The sequence below is a fragment of the Anabrus simplex genome, chromosome 1 (assembly GCF_040414725.1).
Source record: "Anabrus simplex isolate iqAnaSimp1 chromosome 1, ASM4041472v1, whole genome shotgun sequence".
NCBI lineage: Eukaryota > Metazoa > Arthropoda > Insecta > Orthoptera > Tettigoniidae > Anabrus > Anabrus simplex.
This window is the reverse complement of record NC_090265.1, coordinates 392,461,937-392,484,611: the sequence shown is the minus strand read 5'-3', so window position 1 is coordinate 392,484,611 and position 22,675 is coordinate 392,461,937. Positions and strand designations below refer to the sequence as shown.

General features: G+C 38.8%; 1 protein-coding gene across 4 annotated transcripts in view; it reads left to right on the top strand.

Moving 5' to 3' along the window:
- Positions 1 to 22,675, top strand: part of LOC136856830 (sodium channel modifier 1) — a 100,736-nt gene that overhangs the window by 36,906 nt on the left and 41,155 nt on the right. For all 4 annotated transcript variants that reach the window (XR_010858468.2, XR_010858470.2, XR_010858469.2 and 1 more), the window contains exon 3: positions 11,740 to 11,828. Coding sequence is in view for 1 of the 4 variants with exons in the window: in XM_067134995.2 (XP_066991096.2) it covers positions 11,740 to 11,828 (89 nt within the window). In the remaining 3 variants the exon portion in view is untranslated. The remainder of the gene's footprint in view (positions 1 to 11,739; positions 11,829 to 22,675) is intronic.

Genomic DNA, 22,675 nt, shown 5'->3' with positions numbered 1-22,675 from the left:
ACCATGTCTGCTACTCTACTGAAGAATAAGCTACCATTGAAACTCGGTGAGATACGTGTGCTTTGGCTTATCGGAGATGAAGTGCACATAAAGACGACATATGCAGGATCTATGATACAGGTGGAATCATTGAAGAAAGGAGTAAGAACAGTGAGAAATATGGACAAGTCATTGGTGGTTATACTGAGAAAACATGTCAGCCAAAAGAAAAGTGCTGATTTAGGAAGTTGATGGAATATTTTGACACAGCATTGGAAGAAGCCAAGATGTTTTACCAGGGCGTGTTCAGTGAGTGTGCACAGAATGATAATGACAACATTGAAGAAGAATATCAGGAAGAAGCTCTGTACTAGTTCTTGAACTTTCATAATTCAGTGTTTGTTTTATGCTGTGGAAATAATTATTGATTTGTGATAGTTTCCCAAGAATTTGGACATATTTTTCTAATGATAGAATATGTTAAAAATAAGATTTTGAAAGACACTGATGCAGAGAATTATGAAAAACTTTGCACTTCTTCATAAATTTTTAAAAAATGTTAATTTTAAATTAATTGTCTTTTGAAATATTCAACTTAATTATGCAATGTCAATGTGTTTGTGTTAAAATTATTTTTTTAAATTTTTTTAAATCATATAATAGGTGAAACATATGCCAACGATGTCGCGCTCACAAGCATCACCCAAGTACAATTGCAATCCCAAGTTGAAGACTGGAACAACCGCTTCTCCCTATATGGTCTCCGACTGAACATCAAGAAGACTGAATACCTGGAAACTAATCCAAGTGATGACACCATCCAAGTCAGGGTGAGAGCTTAGCTAAAAATAGCTTCAAATACCTTGGATCTCACCTGCAGACTGACTAAGGAATTAACAATTAAGTGCAAACTCGGTTAAATGCAATTTGGATGCGGTAGATGGATGTACTTTGTGACAAAAGAATGCCTCTTTGCCTAAAGTCGAAGATATATCGAACCATAGTACGTCCAGTTGCACTATCCTCCTCAGTCCGTATGTAGCATATGCTCTACATGTGGTTGTGTTTACTTACAATAATACAAAATAATTTAAGGAAAAAGTAATAATGGTAGGAAAGACAACTTGGAGTCCTGATGTAGCATATATGCTACACACATAAAATAACTTAGTGAAACACACTAATTTTCTATGGTGAATTTTTTAAAATTATTTGAGCAAATGGATTGAATGGAAAAACAGGTTCGGGACTGAAGAGGTTAAATGGTGCTGAATACCGACTGTCCAACAAAAGCACTGAACGCCAATTCCACACCATGGAGATGTGAATGTTCTGCTGGTCGATGGGCATCTCCTTAATTCATTACATCAAGAATGACAGAATTTGTCGGTAAGTGGGCATTGTGCCAATTGTGGAGAAAATGTGGGATAGGTGCCTCCAATGGTATGGCCAGGTTCTATGTGTAGCACATGGCATTGTTGCCAACCCTGCCTTCCACTTTGACGTCATTGTTGTCTGTCCACCTGGGCGACAAAAAAAAGTGTTGGCTAGATGCTGTACAAGAGGATATGAGCGCTGTTGAATTGAGGCCAAAAGATGTCCATGACTGTGCAAAATGGCATCTAAGGAAAGAGCAGACCCTGCACTTATGGAACAACACCAGGAAGAAGTGTAAACTTCATAATAATAAATCCAGATAGCAAGTTTTGTAAAAATTCTAGAAATTTATTAATATATTCTACATAAAAATAAAATAAAATCCTTTTTCCAAACACATTCATCCATTCCCTTCTAAGATTAAAATACATCATAAATATATATTATACCAGAAACGCTGGTCTAGAATTGGTTTTGAAGTATTTGAAACTTTAAAACACGTGCCGCGTTCCAAGCGAGCAGCCAGCTACAGCGAACAAGTGGGGAGTGACGGAGGGGCCAGCTCCAACTCGCCAAGGCTAAGTTATATCATTCATGAAACTTTCCTTACCTTCTACCCTTAATAACTTGTATATTAAATATGATACGAATATGAGAGTAACATCAGGATCCTCCGTGGCTCAGGTTGCAGCGCGCCGGCCTCTCACGGCTGGGTTCTGTGGTTCAAATCCCGGTCACTCCACGTGAGATTTGTGCTGGACAAAGCGAAGGCGGGAGAGGTTTTTCTCCGGGTACTCCGGTTTTCCCTGTCATCTTTCATTCCAGCAGCACTCTCCAATATCATTTCATTAATCATTACCCCACAGGAGTGTGACAGGCCTCGGCAGCTGGCACAATTCCCGTCCTCACCGATAGAAGGGGGCTAAATTCATTTCATTCCTGACCCGGTCAAATGACTGGAAACAGGCTGTGGATTTTCATTTCATGAGAGTAAAATCACCGTATACCCCATATTAATACCTCCGATATTACCAAGTTCCATTAAAATCTACCATGGATTAAGAAAGTTATTGAGAGGAATGAAACAGCTGCAGTCTCCGCGACTTCAGTATAAAAGAGATGCAAGAATTGGACACAAATCAGTCTTGTCCCACAGTCAAACCTGTACGGTTGACTGCTGGTGTTTGTCAGTGCTGCGATACGACATAGTTATAGAGTGAAAGACTTATATACTTTGCAAAAATCTTGTTATGTTTCTCCGCGTATGGACTTAGCCGTGTAGTTAGCGAGTGCGATACGTTGAACGTTTTCAAATGACTAAAATCTTGTGTATCACAACTTACAATTCTTACGTTCATAAACTGTGCATCAGTACTTAGAGTTTTCACAAATAAAACTTTGAAATACTAGTAACTTTATTAACTTGACAGTGCCAGTCTTTGTGTGAAATAGTTTCACATTATTTGTGAACTGAGGACATTGTGTGAACGAAACTGATTTTCACTATTCAGATATTGGGTTAACAATATTATTTCACATCTTTAAACACAATCTTGTGAGTTTCACACGTTAGGCATTTTACTTCTAACACCCAGTTGAAGTGATTGTCATTTAACTCAGTGCGAATTCCTATGGCATTGAGCAGTGTTCATTTCAATGAATAAATTCCCCAAATAACTGTAAATAGAATCAGAGCGATCTTGAAATCCTAGAGGACCCGAAGAGCATTTGCGTCCTCAATTCTCCAAACATTTAGAGCACTAATTACCTTTGTTTTTTGTGTGCTTAATTTCACAAGTGCAAGCGATATTAGGAAGTGTACGGATTCAATTCCATTAACATATGGCTGTAACATTCTTGTCCGAGTTCTTTAATTTTTCGTCTCAATTTAGAGAATAGTGCATAAAGAAGTTTCTCGTGTCTGATTCTATTGACATTCAATACGAAATATCAGCATTTCTTTAATCCCTTCATGGGAACGGTGAAAATCAATTATAAATTACATCTTCTTACTGGTCCATCCTACAAGTCCAGGGGACTTATACATGTGCTTGCTCCATTATTCCACTTGAGCGAACCCTGCACTTGAACTCCGAGACCTTCCAGAACGTTTGGAACTTCATGACCGTCCAGAACAGCTCTTGAGGGATTGGTACATGGTTCCATGGTGAGGACGGGAGGAGGAGCAGTTCGACGCGGGACGTCACAAGCAGCAGGATGGAAACACATCGTGCCTAACTGATTTCCAACTGTCCTGAGGTGATATAATCTTGACTTTGTTCAATAAATCAGCATTTTAATATAGACATGAACTTCATTTGAAGTAAAACCCTCTCACTCTCTGTATCTGCTACAATTTAATGTACTGTACTCGCCTTGCGTTCATCTCATGTCCTTCAAGCTATAAAGTACGGGCATTTCCTGGTACAATATGTAGATATATATTTTTTAAAATCATAATTATATGGATGTATTTAAAAAACAGCTCTCCTGAAAACTTTTTTAAAGATAAGTTTTGTGACAACGTCCCCCATTTGGTACTGGTAAGACTGGAGATTGTCAGAGTAACCACCACTGTGGATAAAAATTAAGTCTATCATAACATCTTAGTGGGTTCGATTCCCCTTCAGGAAGTTGAAAAAATTTAAGAAACAAGATTTCTAATTCTGGAGATGCACATGGCTCTGAAACACTCATCCTACACAAAAAATGGATACCAGGTTAATTCCTGGAGGCAAAGGTGGCTGGGCGTAGAGGTAATCACTCTACACCATAAGTGCTGAGGTTACAGATAGTGGAAGCTTTTACCTTCCACCTCTCCCGGGGCCTTCATGGCAAGTCTTTGAGATTGAAGTTTATAGGAAAATATTTGGCCCATGGTTCGATCCTATCTCTCAAAGCTGGCAGAAAAGATCTAATTATGAGATTTACACCCTCTCTCAACAACACACTATAATGGGTGTGATAGAATCCAATAGACTGTGCTGGGCTGGACATGTACTGAGGATGCAGGATAACAGAGCACCAGTAGATCTATACAAGGGATCTCTTAAAGGGAAAAGACTTTCAGGAAGACCCCCGAAGCACCTGGAAGAAGGAGATCAACAAGGTATGCTGGACCTTCCAAATTGATAACCGGGAAGACTGGGCTCAAGTTCCAAAGGGATGGAAGAGGATTATGTTATTGGCACGGGGAACTTAACGTCTCTCAGAAGCCTACGGAGTGAGTGATTATTATTATTATTATTATTATTATTATTATTATTATTATTATTATTATTATTATTATTATTATTATTATTATTATTATTATTATTATTATTAGCCTCTCAGCGTGGGACAACTTTCACTACCTGGCTACCCTGTGCTGCGGGAGGAGTATAGCACGAAGCATGCTATGAGTGCAGGATTTTAGTTAATTGGGCATAAATGACGAGCGGTTCAATGGATTTTACCAAAATATTCAGTTTGTTATTAGTGCATAAACACACAAACAGCATAATTTACTGGAATTATCCAAGGTCAATAAAGTGGAGGAATCTTCTGAGCTTTCAAATCGAACAAGAGATTTGGCTGAACCAAATATAGAAGTAGCTAGTACCTGGATTTTTTGAGAAATGAGATCTCAGTAGAGGTTTCTGTACTATGCTCATTAGCATACACAATGCAAAAACTACATACACTTCCTCCACAGCAACCGGTACACTTTCATTTACCCTCGATCAGAACGGAAATAACATACCGTGTGATCGCATGCGACATTGAGCATAAATATCTGCCTATTCTGCTATCATCTTTGCGAACTCGACAGTAGAAAACAACTGAAAATTTTCACACAGGATGCAAGCAGTTCTTTGCAGCATTTTGAGACCCATAATTTGCCTTGTATAATTATCCATGCCTTCTCACACAAAGCCACCATCAATAACATTACTGCCGATATTTTCCCGTGTATCAAAAGCAACATCAGTGTCACGATCACTACTTTCCCTCTCAAATTCTGTATCCTAGTGTTTGCTTAACAAAACTAAACTTTCCGTATCATCACTCGGTAAAACATTGTTAATTTTCAAATTCGCGATCACAAGAAGATGTTTAGCTGCCATGATGCCAACAACAGAACTTGTTGGTTTTTCAGGCGTGATATATCATATGTAATCAATAAAAACTCTATAGATATATATATAAGATCGATGCTTCTTCTGTAAATACATCTTACTACATTTGTAATAGTTCATGAAATGTTCGCTGGATAGAAGCAGAAATCAGAAACTGCTACGTGCGTGCAATGCACGTCACTCCATGACAGAGAGCGTTGGGGAGTCTGCGTGCAGTGTACGACACTCCACGGTGGTGGTGGTGGTAGTAGTAGTAGTAGTAGTAGTAGTAGTAGTTCCAACACAATGCGAATTGTGGGAATGTCTGGAAATTGTGTGGGATAATGTAACATACAAAACAATGAATTAATTATTAGTTACATTGCCAAAACTGTGTACTGCCATTATTTGTTCTTTGGGTCCTGATATTAATGGGAGCACATTTGCACAAGTGGAGTGGCCAAACTATGTTCTTATGTGTTGCTTTGTTTTTGTTAATAAAACTTGTAAAACTCACCAGTTCACAAGTTGGACTGAACATGTTACGTATAGACATCTTGTCCAAGTACTCAGTCTTTGGAATAGAAATCACCAGTCAGTGTTGTTTGAACTTACATGAGTTGGAAGATATGTGGTTTATGACACACACACTAACCTCTTGGCTATACTTATCTGTTTTTTTGTGTTTAAGTGAGAAAGCGAGGAGGAAAGATAACTACTGTCTCCCTTAATAGCCACTATATAGTGAGGAACTACTGCCCCATGTTTAAGTACATGTTTCACAGTCTTATTTAAACAATGAACTCTCTCACTTTTTTAAATCAGGCAGAATCCCTCACTTTCAACCAGCAGAACAAAACGAGAAGCAGAGTTGCCAACTGCTCCATCTCAAATTGTGGTCTGTCTGCCATAACAGAGAGAGAGAGAGCCACATAACAGTCATAAGTTATATAGAGGCATGTATTGAGTTGAATGTGTCTGATACACCTGCATGAGCCTGTGAATGGGATTTACCCAAAAATATCAATTCATATGAGCTGGTAGTGAGCCTGTGTTGAGCTGAGTGTGTTTGAGCCTTTTTGAGTCAGGCTTATTAGACAGTGGGTAAGATGAGCCACACTGATGTTCAGTAAGTGAACTCAGTTTCTTTAAGGCTCATGCATTGATTGTGGTTCACAAGTATGGCATAAAATCAAGTCATTCAATTTGCACCCTTTAATAGGTTTTCAGTGAGTAAGTGCCAGAGTGAATTTTGGTGCCATCATTCAGTGAACTTTTCAAAGAATTCAGTTGTTCTGTTGGCATAAAAATCACAGTTGGCAACAGCATACTGGCTAACATACAATTTTAAGCTTTGTGAGTCCCAAACTTTACTGTTGTTCTGACTAGGCTCAAATTCATTCCAAGCTCAGTCAGCTCAGTCAATCCAGCCTATGGATTTATATGGGCAAACTGAGCTTGGTTAGGGTCAGTGGGCTCTGAGCCTTCTCATAACTTCATCACCGTTAAAGCCCATGGACAGCTCGAGCTTATTTGAACTTTTTTTTGGTTAGACAGGCTGTGTTTGAGCTGCAACCATGGGCAGGCAACCACTTTGAAACCCATTTCAGGCTTAATGCACACCTCTAAATATAGCAGCCTGCAACATGTCAGCACTACCAAGTAGCATAAAAACCTATTGTTTACAAACTTTGGCCATTCTTTGTGTTTGAACCCCATTGTTTTTATGCCTTAGGGGATGAATCTTTCAAAAAGTTTTCATAGTTGTTTCTTTTGACCTAAGAGTCCAAATTTCACTTTATCTGTTTGGTGGTTCCTGAGATATTGTGATGAGTGAGTAAATGAATCAGTGAATGGTATTTTGCACATATAAGTATATTTTTAAAATGTTGTTATTTTCTTTCCCCAAAACTTTTGAGTATTGGTATAGTGTTTCTATTTAGAGGCTTAAAGCACCTATATTTATTGCGGATATTAACTATGAATGTTGTGGATATAGTCTATTTAACACCACATGGAAATCAGAATATTGTGCTACACATAGCTTTTCTACCTTGAGAGTATGGTTCTGTTGGTGGATACTGTTCTTTTTATCATATGTATTTAATAAGTTGGATGTGATCATTATAAAACGACAAAGAGGTGCATATGGTGTGAAGAAAATTTTAATCAAGAATGAAGAACTCAAGAGTGACACAATTAATGTACATGCTGACACCCCTCATGAAGCTGGATAGCAGGGAGTGAGAAGAATAGACTGTCTATGAAGGCAGCAGTCTATAACGATGTAAAAAATGAAAATGAAAATCCACAGCCTGTTTCCAATCATTTGACCAGACCAGGAATGGAATGAATGGAGCCCCCATCTAGCGGTGAGGATAGGAATTGTGCTGGCTGCCAAAGCCTGTCGCACTCCTTTGAGGCAGTGATGTTGAAATTAAATGATATTGGAGAGTGTTGCTGGAATAAAAGATGACTACATGGAGAAAACCCTGTCCTGCCTCTGCTTTGTCCAGCACAAATCTCACTTGGAGTGATGGGATTTGAACCACAGAACCCAGCGGTGAGAGGCTGATGCTGCCTGACCCACAGAAGCTCCTATAAGGATGGATAATGTGTCCTTATTCTTATGTTTTCTTGTTTGTCCTTATTTATACTTTCTATTGCTCCTATTCACATGAACCTATCGTTGTATTTATCCTTTGTATATGCCCATATCTTCCTTGCTAGCTTCCTGTCTTCAATGTATACATCTTAATAAAAGTTACAAATTCCATAGATTTGACCATACTAATGTCTGATTTTCTACATAGTACAGGGTGATTGTAAATGATGTTCCCAGTTTCAAAATTATGGTAGAACACAGGCACACAGAAAGTGTACATATGCAAAGAGCAAGTGAGCAAAATTTGCGTATGCCATTACAAATGATCAGTATGCGATCCATGCAAAACACTGGACGCATCAAGCCGATATTCCAATTCCTGCTGCATTCTACCTAGGACATCGGGGTCAATCTTTGTGAATGCTGCTGTGATGTGTGCACACAGATCAGACACTGTTTTTGCAAATAGTGGTACAAAAACAAGGTCTTTTATAAAATCCCACACTAAGAAATCACATGGGGCGATATCCAGCGACCGTGACAGTGAACACATGAGTGCGTTATTATATGCAGTTGTATGGCCAATCCATCGTTGTGGTAGAGTGGCATTCAGATTGTCCAAAACAGCACAGTGATAATGCAGTGGTGCCCCATCTTGCTGCAAAATGAAGTCTAGAATGTTTTCCCCGAGCTGTGGCAAATACAGTTCTGTTAGTATGACCAGATAATTTGTATCAGTCACTTTGGCTACTGAAAAAAAGAACGGTCCATAATTCTTGTAATGTGCAATTGCACAAAGCACATTCATTTTTTTAGGGGAACCATGTTCATGTTGCACAACTACTGTACATGGGTATTTTCCCTGCCCCCAATCTGTACGTTATCTCTATTTCATGCCCCGACAAGTAAGATGTTGCTTTACTGAGTGAGTTGGCTGTGCATTTATGGTCGTGGAGCTGTGAGTGTGCATTCTGGAAATCTTAAATCTCTACTGTCGGCAGTCCTGAAGATGGTTTTCCGTGGTTTCCCACTTTCACTTCAGGCAAATGCTGGGGCTGTACCTTAATTAAGGCAACGGCTGCTTCCTTCCTACTCCTGGCCATTTCCTATCCTATGTCATTACTACATAAAGCAAATTGAAAAACTCTGTAAAATGTTGCTTCATCACTAAACATTAATTTCCTTGTGGAATCGCCCTGTGCCATGCATTGTTTCAGGCCCGCATTGACAAGTCAGGTGGTTTTAGAGCGTACAGACTCTGTAATTGATATGGTTTCATGACGAGTCGTTTCCAGATCACTCGCCACATTGTTATGTGTGGAATTTGTAATTCTTGGTTTGCATGATGCGTGTACTTCAGCGGGCTCCTTGCATATGAGTCACACGCACAGTTCACTGACACATCATCGATCCTTACAAATACGGCCTGTCACTTCAAATCAAATATACTATTTTCAAATTTACTTACTGGAGGGTCCAGTCCAAATCTTGTTCGGAGATTCTGTTGAACGACCACAGCGAACTTGTTCAAATGGTAATGGTATGTTCCGAGTTGTCAGTGGAGGATGGCGTGGGAGGACATAAGTAGACGAATAAGTTTGGATGGTGTCTTTAAAAGTAGGAAAGATCACAATATGAAGATAAAGTTGGAATTCAAGAGGACAAATTGGGGCAAATATTCGTTCATAGGAAGGGGAGTTAGGGATTGGAATAACTTACCAAGGGAGATGTTCAATAAATTTCCAATTTCTTTGCAATCATTTAAGAAAAGGCTATGAAAACAACAGATAGGGAATCTGCCACCTGGGCGACTGCCCTAAATGCAGATCAGTAGCGATTGATTGATGACTGTATTGATGACACAGAAAGTTCTACTGACCTATACCCACCATTTTCCACTATGCAGCTGGACCCCCACCATCAGCGTAACTAACATGGAATGGTGGTGCAGAGCTTAAACTTCTTGAGATGCTTGGTCAGTTAGCATTAGTCTTGTCACAACTGATATCTTTCATAATGAGAACTTCAAATCAGGAACATCATTTAGAATCATCCTATACAATAGTATTGAATAAAGTAAACCAAGTCAACTCCTAAATAATCCACTTTGATTAAATACTCACAAAAATACGAAGCAAATTCTCTGCTTCATGTGTGGAGATATGCGAGATGTTAGTAATGGATATATCCTTCTCATGTGGGAACGAGTTCTTTCACTTAATCAGGAATTATCTGAAGCAGTCCTTCAAGTTGCTCATGTAGTAAACAATCCTGCTCTCTAAGGCAGCACTGATGAGCTCCTGGCGAATAGCAGGTGAGGTTGGATGCTGTGAAATTGCCACTTTTGCGTTGGTCTTTGCATTGCCTCTATAGGTCAGTCCTTTCTGCTGATGTCTTTGTAGGTGCTGACATGTCACCATAGTATGATGATGACTGTCATCTGGTGGAAGGAAGAGGTCCTCAACATCAAGCCTGTAGAGCCTAACAATGGCATCTAGAATCTGTTGAAAATATTAGGGGTCAGTTAGTCTGCAATTGATAATAATGAGAAGAGTATGCCATTCAACCATTATTCCAGCTCAGAACATGGCACTTCCACCTAAAAATGAATGGACGTCCTGAATATCAGGCCATATTGGTGGTTTCATCTTAATTCTCCAATACTCTTGTATGTCTAGTCTCATATCAATACTGGTCTCATAATTGAATATCACATTCTTCCATTCTTGAATTTCCAGTGTTTTTGAACAAGAGCTGAACTGCGTTCTCATGGTGCAATACAAATCACCTGATAGACTTCCTGGAGCAGAGACCTATGTGCAGTTTGATCTGAATTATGAACCTCTGTGGGTTAGAAGCAATCAGATTTAAGAGAAATGACAGTATATGTTCGTTGCCAAGAGATGCGAGATCTTGCTTCAGGAAGATAGTGGGTTCGAACCCCCACTATCAGCAGCCCTGAAGATAATTTTCTGTGGTTTCTCATTTTCACACCAGGCTGTACCTTAATTAAGGCTGTGGCCGCTTCCTTCCCTCTCCTAGGCTTTTCCTCTTCCATTGTCACCATAAGACCTATCTGTGTCAGTGCAATATAAAACAAATTGTAAAAATTAAAATAAAATGCAGTTTCATGATACCGATCCTGGTATTGAATGGTATGAAAAGGATGACCTCTTGAGGCCTATCATCCACATTGCTGTTTCTCTGTACTTGTCTTGCTGTGTATGATCTGTGGAAAGTAACTCATATATCTGTATTTTATTGCATTCTTGTATTTGTCTACTAAGCTTGTCTGTTCTCAACAGAACTTACAACAGCTGCTGCATCTGTAGATTAACAAACTTCTACCTATTTGACATGGCAGGAGAGTTATGTTCAAATGGACTAGGATTTGAACACAAAGCACTTGCAATTGTCAACATAGTCTGCTGTGTGAGGTGCCATAGGACTGTGATTCGGGTGTCTTGGTGAATGGACCATGTTACATTGTGGAATCTACTATGATACTATTTCAAACATTTGTTGAAATGTATATATTTACATATTTTTTAGTCACATACATAATATTTATCATGTGAATGTATATAATACCTTTTCCTTTTTATTGGTTGCCTCTTTTCTTTTATTAAAAAATAATATTATTTGCTTGTAATAATACATCCATAATTTTTTTTTCTCCAGGTTATGCTGTATGATATGCAATCACCGTCCCATTTTCGACACAATTGCTACATTGGCTGTACATCGCAAGGGCAAGAAGCATATTGATGGTTAGAGGAAATACTTGGAATTACTTTTGTTCTTTATGACATATTTCTGTTTTCAGGGCCCAATTAATTTTACCTTTTATACATAGACTTCTTGAACTAATTTGCTAGTGAGAATAATTTAATCATGGTGGAATGATATCATTTTACTGGAAATTGACACTTAACTGATATAATATTTTTCCTATGAATGCTAGAGATTAGTTGATTTATTCATTGGACACAAAATTAAAATCTTTTATAACTGTAGGAATTAACTTGTTAGTTTTTGTGTGGGAAATGTTGTACTCTATTAGAGCTACTAAATGGCCTTGAAATCTCAAATTTCAATATTTTAAGGGTTATTGTTCAGCGCCAAAATCCACTGCATAGTGATGATGAGAATAGACGAGAATATTAATGACTTCAGGGGCATGATAGCTGAGTGACATAGTCCCTGGTTTCTCCCCAAGGTGGCTGCGTTTTGAATCCTGGCTTATACGAGGGGCAATTTTTAGTTTCTGTTGCAATGTTAAGCATGCATAATGGCTTCCTTCATTTGTTTAACACCCATATGCTACGGTGGAGACAAAATGTACATGACATAGTGTGGCCATCATGTAGTGAACATTCAAGACAATAGATCAACCCTACCGGCTTTGTAGCTGTGATTCGTTTCTTGAATGTATGAAACATTAAACCAGCTGATATTAATTCCAAGTGTGTGAGATGTATGATGAAAGTGCAAATACAGATGGAATGGTGAGTAAATGGGTTTGAATGTTCAATGAAGGCTGTCAAAATGGACATGACATCCCACGCAGCAGCTGACTGTTGGTTGTCACAGATGATTTGGTCTGTGTGGTTAAAGCAAAAGTTTGTGAAGACAGACTGTATACAGTATCATCACTCTCTTTGCTTTAAGTGGCCTTCATCACAGGCATCGTCTTTCTATGATGAAGTCATACTAAAATTGGTGCTTTATTCTGACGGCTGCCTTAATAACAGTGGTGAATGTGTGGAGAAATTGTTTAAGGTTTGTAGAATCCAAAGAAAATAAAATGTTTTCAAAATAATGCTGGGTTTCTCTGAGAAAAAAAAAAGTTAGTACTTGACCTTTACATTGCTGCGCTCACAATATTGCGAGCGTGACATTCTTCTGATTTTGTCAACGCAATACTCTGTGTTGACATAAGAAGTCATTCAAACTCCTTGGGCGGATCTCTCTCTCATCTCTCTGCAGTAGATAGGAGCTTACGAAATGACAATCTGTTGATTCATTCATGAGTTATTGAGATAAATACGACACTCTGCTTTACGAGCTGCTCTGCGGTATGCCTGGTGTGCAAGCTAGCAGTGAGGCCCGCGTCAGGGATGAGTAAGCTACAGTATGTCGACCGCCAGTAAAGCGCGCGATCTTGCCGAATCTGAGGTTGTAAGAGTGCTATCCACATTAGATTCGGAAGATGAATATTCCGATTTTAGTGATTTCGAGAATAATGATGATAGTGATGACACCGATTATAATGAAAGTACAGAAGTTGTCCAACCAGCCGGGGACAAACCGCTTAGACTGACAGAGAGATATTTTCCTTCCTCTGTACCATCCACCCCGAAGAAGAGATTTCCTGCCAGGTACTGCCATGTGTGTTCAAACACCACCTTGATGAGAAAAAGAGGAAAGAAAGTAGATATATGTGTGAAAAATGCGACGTTAGACTCTGTGTACACCCCTGCTTCAGAAACTACCATACCCTAGTAAGGTACTGAAGGAGATGAACTTGTTTCATGCAAATGAACACTTCCAAAGAAGACATGCGATTTGAAAAAATGTAGGCAACCCTCAGTTTTGGAATTACCAGTTTTGTACAACCCTTGATTAACTGGTCTGGACCATTTTTTATTTTGATATCAAACCAAGATGTATAGGAATTTTTAATGCATTCTCAGTGTTTTATCTTGAATAATATTTTACCGTAAAATTTAGATACATTTTTACTCATTTTAGACACCCCTGAATTTATTGTCTTCAGTTTAGTTATATATCGGTGCTTGAAAGTGGACAGCTAGGACCATCTGTAGCCACTGAAACATGTAAGTTGAGCTTTTTACTGTTATTTTTAATTATTAGTTCGATTTTTGTTCAATTGTTGGCCTTTTATATTGGACAACCTTGAATTTCCTGCACAACATATAGCTAATTTTGTGTTAGAAAAATCAGTTTAGGACCTTCCATATTTAAAATAAAAATATGACAAGCAGGCAAGAACCCTCTGGTTTTTTTCATCTTATTTCCGACTTTTATGTATTGAAGTTAATTATTAAAAATAATTCAGCACAGGGCTTTTACAAAAGAGAATTTATCTCAGCAATGAAAAGGTTAAAAATATGTAACTTCAAAGCTTTTCAGTGTATTGAACACTAATTATGACATCTACTAGTACGTAAGCCTGTCTTCGACAGTCAAAATTACTATCCATAAAGTAATTGGAAATTCTAAATGGACTATTAACATGTCTATGAATAAAAGTTACACTTTCCAGATTTTATATGGTATTTGAATGGAATCAAAACAGGTATTATCATAGACATGATATAGGCTTTTGGGCTTATGCTGTGTCAAGAAAATAAGGTGAAATTCTTTACGTTTCTCTGCAAAACCTATCATGTCTATAAGTACAGACCAAGAAAGCATCAGTGGCAACAGTGAAAGGTGATTTATGATTATAAGTACACTAGTGTCCAAAAGTTAAGCATAATCACTAAACGAGGCCATACCGCCTGATAGGAATGTCAGACGGATTGCTGAACAAACGGAAGCTGAATCACACACCATATGTCACACAACTTGTCCAAAAAAACAGTGTCAGAGAGGTTCTGATAGCTAAGGTACACCTTCGACAACAACTAACAAAACTTGGCAATGTCTTCCACAACAAAATATGCTGTTAATAGGGTGTATGGTTACACCTGACGGCCACACATGCTTCGCAGCGACGTGGCATGCTCTCTATCAGTTGGTCCAAGAGCTCTTGTGGCAGTCGATCCCATTCCTCCAAAAGGGCAATGCGAAGGTCTTGAAGGGTCCTTGGTTGGAGGCTGATGGGATGCGATTCGCCTCCCCAGGGCATCCCAGGCATGTTCTATGGGATTCAGATCCGCAGACCTCGCTGGCAAGTTCATGCGATGAATGTCTTCCCCAGCCAGAAATTCATCCACCAGAACAGCGCGGTGCGGTTGGGCATTATCGTCCATTAAGAGAAAATCTGGACCAACTGCACCTCTGAAGAGTCGAACATGTGGTCTCAGTACCTCATCCTGTATCTCCGAGCGTTAACAGTGTTCCTCGGACCACCCATGAAAATGTGCAGGTCCATACGGTCATTCAGCATGCCGTTCCACACCATGACGTCATCACCACAATACTGGTCCCGTTCCATGATGATCCTGTGGTTGTATCGGCTACCTGGTTCTCTTCAGATTAATGTGCGACGGGAATCGTTCTGAAAACTGAAGCGGGATTCATCTGTGAAGAGGACATGCCTCCATTCATTCATGGTCCAGTTTTGATGTTGACGATTCCACAGTAAACGGGCCCATCTCTGTGCTGGAGTGAGCGGGACACACACCGCTGGACGTCGGGCAGACAGGCCTGCTGTTCTGAGCCTCGGTACACAGTTTGCTGGGAAACGGCAACCCCTGAGAGGGCTGCAAGCTCCGCCGACAATTGTCTTGCAGGTGCACTCCAATTTCGTCGGGCGGTTTAGGCGAGATATCGGTCCTGCTGTGGGGTGGTTACCCTTGGTCGTCCTGATACTGGCCTACGACTAACATCTCCTGTGTCTCAAAATCGTCTCTGAAGCTGGGAAATAACACTTTGTGGCACATTCAAGGATACAGCGACTTTGCTTCCAGGCGGCCGAGTATTTTACCCTGCAAAACAGGGTCCAAATGGTATCATTGTGCCATTATGTTGTCACGTTCATCACGAGGCTACACTCTGCACACTATAACAGGGCAAACCTTGCGGTTACGCCGCTAGTCAAAGCAGGTAACACTCCTTTTCTATACAGAGCGAACATGCAAAGTTGGTAGGTGCATATGTTGTGCGATTTGCGGTCTATTTCCTGTTGCCCTGCTTACTCGTAACTTATGCTTAACTTTTGGACACTAGTGTAGTTGATCTACTGCTGAAAGGGTGTAATGGGGAGCAATAGTTGTCTCATCCCATATGATTAATTTAGCCTGTCTTATTTACTCCACGTCTTCTGACATTCTTATGTTACGTCTGAGAATTTAGAGCCATTACTCGCTCTTTCCTGTGACTAAACTTGACTCAATTAATCTTTTTCCAAACGTATCATTTTAGCTTCTGTTGTGTGTCTGTAACTGCATATTTTATCTTTGCCGCTTTGTCTTTGTTTACTCTTTTTGTCTTCCTCGTGGATTTTTACTGCATTGCATGGTGAGCTCATTTGAAATTTGTTGATTTAACACACAAAATTCATACAACCGTTGATGATCAAAAATTATTTTCAGATTGGAATACGTTGTCTCAGTTGGGTGAAAAGAAGAACCAAGTGAATCCCATAGAATATTATTTTAAATTAGGTTTTGTTGAATCTTGATAGTGCCATTTGGTCTAGTTCTCCGTTTCTTAGTTTTAGAAGCCCTTCGGTGAATTTAAATATTAACTTTGAGCCATAAGGTACAATATTTAAAATTTGACTGGATAACAGCTGTTCTGTAAGAGTGAGTAATTCATTTCATGGACGTCATGTTCTCCCAATGCATTTCTGTTGATGTATTTTGTGGATGTATAGTCGGTTGAACTAAGTCCAAAGCTCCAAGCTCCAATGAAAAGAAAAATAATTTTGTGGCCTAAAATATGTTTCTCTAGAGACAGTATCGTGAAGCAAATAATTAACATAATCTCCCGATAGATAATCACCAGGTCCTAATTCACTAATTAAATCTGCCATTTAGGTAGTGCGAGCAAATGGATATGATGTCTACTATCCAGACATTGAATAGCACAGAACGCAAATATATTGAATATTGAATTATTGTTATTTGCTAACATCGCTTTCTGTAATGTGAACACATTAAAGCAGGCAGCAGGACTTGGTTCAGTCTTATGCCATCAGATGATGTTAATGTTGCTATTTGCTCCATTGTTGGATTGTTGGATGCGCTAGCGAGTGGTTGACTGTTCCAAGAGCTCTGTGTTATCTCAGTGATAAAGTAGTTAATAATTGTAGAAATTTACCAAATTTTGTGTGTGTGTGTGTGTGTGTGTGCGTGCGTGCGTGCGTGTGTGTGTGTGTGTGTGTGTGTGTGTGTGTGTTTGTGTGATACATTTAGCTCCACAAATAATTGTGTTTAGTGTTTATTTGTAGTAATCTGTGATTACTGGCATTTATTTACAGTTTTCACACTGAGTAGTTCCGTAGGCGTTCGCTAGATTACAACCGGTAATTTAGGTCTGCATGAAAGAAGAAATATATCTTTATTTTTAATAGTATTATTAAAATATCAATTGGTTTGTTGATAAAATACGGTACTTACAAAGACGGGATATAAAAAGAGTCGTAACTTCGGCAGCGGTTATATCTATTAGTGCAGGCATTTGACAGGGTATTTCAAATAGCAGTTCAACTGTCCCACCTATCACGAAGGTAATAACTTCTTTTAATAACGCGATACTGTTGTAAATTTTGTTTAAGGAAAGGATTTCGACAGAATACACAGTATTTCACTGACGAAATTGTTAACAGTTGTAAGTGTTATTGATTATTGTCGCTCTTCTTATTCAAATATTGGCATTGTTGGCTACAGTCTGTGAACAAAGGGTTTAGTGTATCAAGAAAATATAAATAAAAATCAGCTGATTCTTGTATTCCGATCATTTGTAGTTCTGAGTAGGCAGTTAAAGTATCCGTAATTTATATTTCACACCCTCGACATTTCAGTATTTATGAGCGGTTAGCTAATAATCAAGTTCCTACATTCCGATAATTGCAATTCAAGTCCCTGGCGTAGTTTAGACAGAAATACTTTTGAGAAAGTATTGTAAACAACCTCATATTTTTCAGCATTTAAGGACACTTTTATTCTCACTACCACGGAGTAGGGAAAATAATAGTAATCCACCATCTGTAAAGATAACATAACCGCATTTCAGTTGAGAATAGTAGTGTAGATATGGTATTTTAGATAGTATCTTGCCTGTTATATTCGTGTGTATTTTTGTGTAAACGGCAGGTTTCATTTCTGTTACAGCATCGTAGGATAAATTAGTACTAATATTAATCTGTATACCGTACGTGTTTAACTTTGTTGGTAATCTTTGAGTACCTACCGGTAGTTCTTGCGAATATCTAAATTTAGGCCTAATTGGAATTTTCATTTCTATTTGTGCTTTAGTTTTAACATTATTGTAGTGTAGTATAGTAACTTATTAGAAAGTAGTGTGTTTATTCTATTACTGTGAAATATTTGTATAGTATAGTACCGTTTCTGTGGTATCTGTAGTAACTCTCTTACTAAAAATTCTGTTGTTGTAATTAGGGTAGACTTAACTGCAGTTAAGAATTGTGTAATTCTTGTGTATTATTCTCTGTTTCCAGTAATTAACAGCAATTTTCATTGTGTTAGCATGTTATAGGAATAAAAATAGTACAATTAAGTAGTATTGTAGTGTAGTAGTAGCCTATATTAAATAACTTACTGTCGTGTGATCTTGGTGAACTAACCTAGACAATATTTCTTTCCTTTCATTTTTATTTTGCACAGAATTTATCTTATTTTTCCTTTTCTTTTCATTATTTAGTAAAAAGTGACTAAGCAGTGCGAGTGTAGGAACTGTGGGTATGGCCAGGCATTAAGGAGTATGAGGGAGGAGTTGGAGAGCTTGAGGGAGATAATTAGGATTCTCTCAGAGGACAGGAAGGAAAGTAGGCCTCCAAACAATGTACAGGATACAGTAGGTGTAATAGAGGGATTGGAAGGAAAGGGGGGAATTGTGGAAGACAGGTGGTCTAATGTTTTAAGGGGAAGGAGACCGCAGGCTAAGGGCTCCATTCAGGATCAAAATTCAGGACAGGTGTCGGTGAGAAATCGGTACGAGTCACTGCAAGTAGAACAACTGAAGGAAGATGAGGAACAGGGAATTGTTGCCGAGAAGTTTGGAAGTAGGAGAAAGGGAAGAGGTAGGAAAGGGAAATGTGGAGTAGTGGATAGGAAAAGACAGGTGGAGCAGGGTCATGGGATGGAGAAAAGGGAGGAGGAAGTAGCTTCTGCAGCTGTCAGGAAAGATAGGACTGACCAGGAGGGGAGGGGATCAAATGAGGTGGGTAGGGTTTTGAGGCTCTGGTCATGGGGGATTCTATCGTTAGACACGTGGGGAAAGTGTGTGAAGGAAAGGGTACCAGAGTAGAGTGTTATCCAGGAATTAGGTTAAGGAAGATGTTGAGGAAAGTAGAAGAGGAGGAAGAGGGAAAGGAGAAGGTGGTAGTGTTTCACGTTGGTACTAACAACGTAAGACGAGCGGGTATAAGTACCAACATAGTGTGTGGGATCTGGTAAGTGCAGCAAGGGTGAAGTTTAAGGAAGCAGAGATTGTTATCTGTGGAATACTGTGTAGGAGGGATACTGACTGGTAGGTGATTGGGGATTTAAATGAGACTATGGAGTGGGTATGTGGGAAACTGGGAGTGAAATTTCTAGATCCTAATGGGTGGGTAGGAGATAGGGATCTGCGCTCAAATGGCCTTTACTTAAACCGCAGTGGTACATATACGTTAGGAAATTTGTTTAGAAGGGTAATAGGGAGGTACATTCAGGGAAACGGGGTTGTCTAGGGAGCGGTGATGAGGGTACAGAGATCTGCAAGTTAAGTAGGGATGACATAAAAATGTTAGTGTTGAGCTGTAGAAGTATTGTAAAGAAAGGAATAGAATTAAGTAATTTAATAGATATATATTTACCAGATATTGTAATAGGAGTTGAATCATGGCTGAGAAATGATATAATGGATGCAGAAATTTTCTCACGGAACTGGAGTGTGTATCGTAGAGATAGGAAATGAATGGTGGGAGGGTGGAGTATTCATTCTGGTGAAAGAAGAATTTGTAAGCCATGAAAAAGTTAAAGATGAGAAACATGAAATTCTAGGTGTAAGGCTCATTTCTAAAGACAATAGGTAACTTGATGTCTTTGGAGTGTACAGACCGCAAAAGGGTAGCGCTGACAAGGATTCAGAATTATTTGATAAGATAATCAGCTATGTGGGAAATGATAAGGAAAGGAATGTGATCGTAGCGGGTGATCTCAATTTCCCAAATGTCAATTGGGAAGGTAATGCGAACGACAGGAAGCATGAACAACAAATGGCAAATAAGTTAATATGGGAAGGGCACCTGATTCAGAAAGTGATGGAACCAACTAGAGGGAAGAATATTCTGGATGTAGTGCTGATAAAACCAGATGAGCTCTATAGAGAAACCGAAGTAATAGATGGTATTAGTGATCATGAAGCTGTTTTTGTGGTAATTAAAAATAAATGTGAAAGAAAGGAAGAGATTAAAATTAGGACTGTTAGGCAGTACCATATGGCTGATAAAACAGGCACGAGGGAGTTTTTAATAAGTAACTATGATCGGTGGAAAACGGTAAATAAAAATGTAAACAGACTCTGGGATGGGTTGAAAGCAACTGTTGAGGAATGTGAAAATAGGTTTGTACCTTCAGAGGTGGTAAGGAATGGTAAAGATCCACTATATTATAAAAGGGAAGTAAAGAGACTAAGAAGGAGGTGCAGGTTGGAAAGAAATAGTTAGAAATGGCTGTGGAAGTAAGGAGAAATTGAAGGAACTTGAAGGAAATTGAATCTAGCAAAGAAGTCAGCTAAGGATAACATGATGGCAAGCATAATTGGTGGCCACACTAATTTTAGTGAAAAATGGAAGAGTATGTATAGGTACTTTAAGGCAGAAACAGGTTCTAATAAGGACATTCCAGGAATAAATAATGAACAAGGGGAGTGTGTATGCGAGGATCTTCAAAAGGCAGAAGTATTCAGTCAGCAGTATGTAAAGATTATTGGTTACAAGGATAATGTCGAGATAGGGGAGGTGAGTAATACTAATGAAGTATTAAAATTTATCTATGATAACAATGACATTTACAGTAAGATACAAAAGTTGCAAACTAGAAAGCAGCTGGAATTGATAAGATTTCTGGGGATATACTAAAGGCAGTGGGTTGGGATATAGTACCATATCTGAAATACTTATTTGATTATTGTTTGGTTGAAGGAGCTATACCAAATGAATGGAGAGTTGCTATAGTAGCCCCTGTATATAAAGGAAAGTGTGATAGACATAAAGCTGAAAATTACAGGCCAGTCAGTTTGACATGCATTGCATCTAAACTTTGGGAAAGCATTCTTTCTGACTATATTAGACATGTTTGCAAAAATAACTGGTTTGACAGAAGGCAGTTTGGGTTTCAGAAAGTTTATTCCACTGAAGCTCAGCTTGTAGGATTTCAGCAAGATATAGCAGATATCCTGGATAAAGGAGGCCAAATGGACTGCATTGTGATTGACCTACCTAAGGCATTTGATAGGGTAGATCATGGGAGACTACTGGCAAAAATGAGTGCAATTGGACTTGACCAAAGAGTGACTGAATGGGTGGCTATCTTTCTAGAAAATAGAACTCAGAGAATTAGAGTAGGTGAAGCTTTATCTGTCCCTGTAAATATTAAGAGGGGAATTCCTCTAGGCAGTATTATTGGACCTTTATGTTTTCTTAGATATATCAATGATATGTGTAAAGAAGTGGAATCGGAGATAAGGCTTTTCGCAGATGATGTTATTCTGTACAGAGTAATAAATAAGTTACAAGATTGTGAGCAACTGCAAAATGACCTCGATAATGTTGTGAGATGGACAGTAGGCAATGGTATGATGATAAATAGGGATAAAAGTCAGGTTGTGAGTTTCACAAATAGGAAAAGTCCTCTCAGTTTTAATTACTGCGTTGATGGGGTGAAAGTTCCCTTTGTGGATCATTGTAAATACCGAGGTATTAATATAAGGAAAGGTCTTCATTGAGGTAATCACATAAATATGATTGTAAATAAAGGGTACAGATCTCTGCACATGGTTATGAGGGTGTTTAGGGGTTGTAGTAAGGATGTAAAGGAGAGGGCATATAAGTCTCTGGTAAGACCCCAACTAGAGTATGGTTCCAGTGTATGGGACCCTCACCAGGATTACCTGATTCAAGAATGGGAAAAAATCCAAAGAAAAGCAGCTCAATTTGTTCTGCGTGAAACTGGGGCAAATATTCATTTATAGGAAGGGGAGTTAGGGATTGGAATAACTTACCAAGGGAGATGTTCAATAAATTTCCAATTTCTTTGCAGTCATTTAAGAGAAGGCTAGGAAAACAACAGATAGGGAATCTGCCACCTGGGCGACTGCCCTAAATGCAGATCAGTAGCGATTGATTGATTGATTGATTGATTGATTGATTGATTGATTGATTGACAACCTCACTGCGTTGAATGAGAACCATTAATGATTGTCTTCTGTTTGTTACGCATTCAATACACGAAAACAACAAACCAGAGAGTAGAACTTGGTTCAGTCTTACGCCAGTAAGTGACGTTAATGTTGCTGTTTTCTAGCCTTTGACCGGATCAGGGGTGTAATGAATGAACCATATATAAGCTATTAGTACAGTGGGGTCGCCACTCCCAAAGTGATTTATGAATGACTGATAAATGCTATGAAATGATAATGGAGTGTGTTGCTGGAATCAAAGATGACAGGGAAAACTGGAGTATCCGGAGAAAAATCT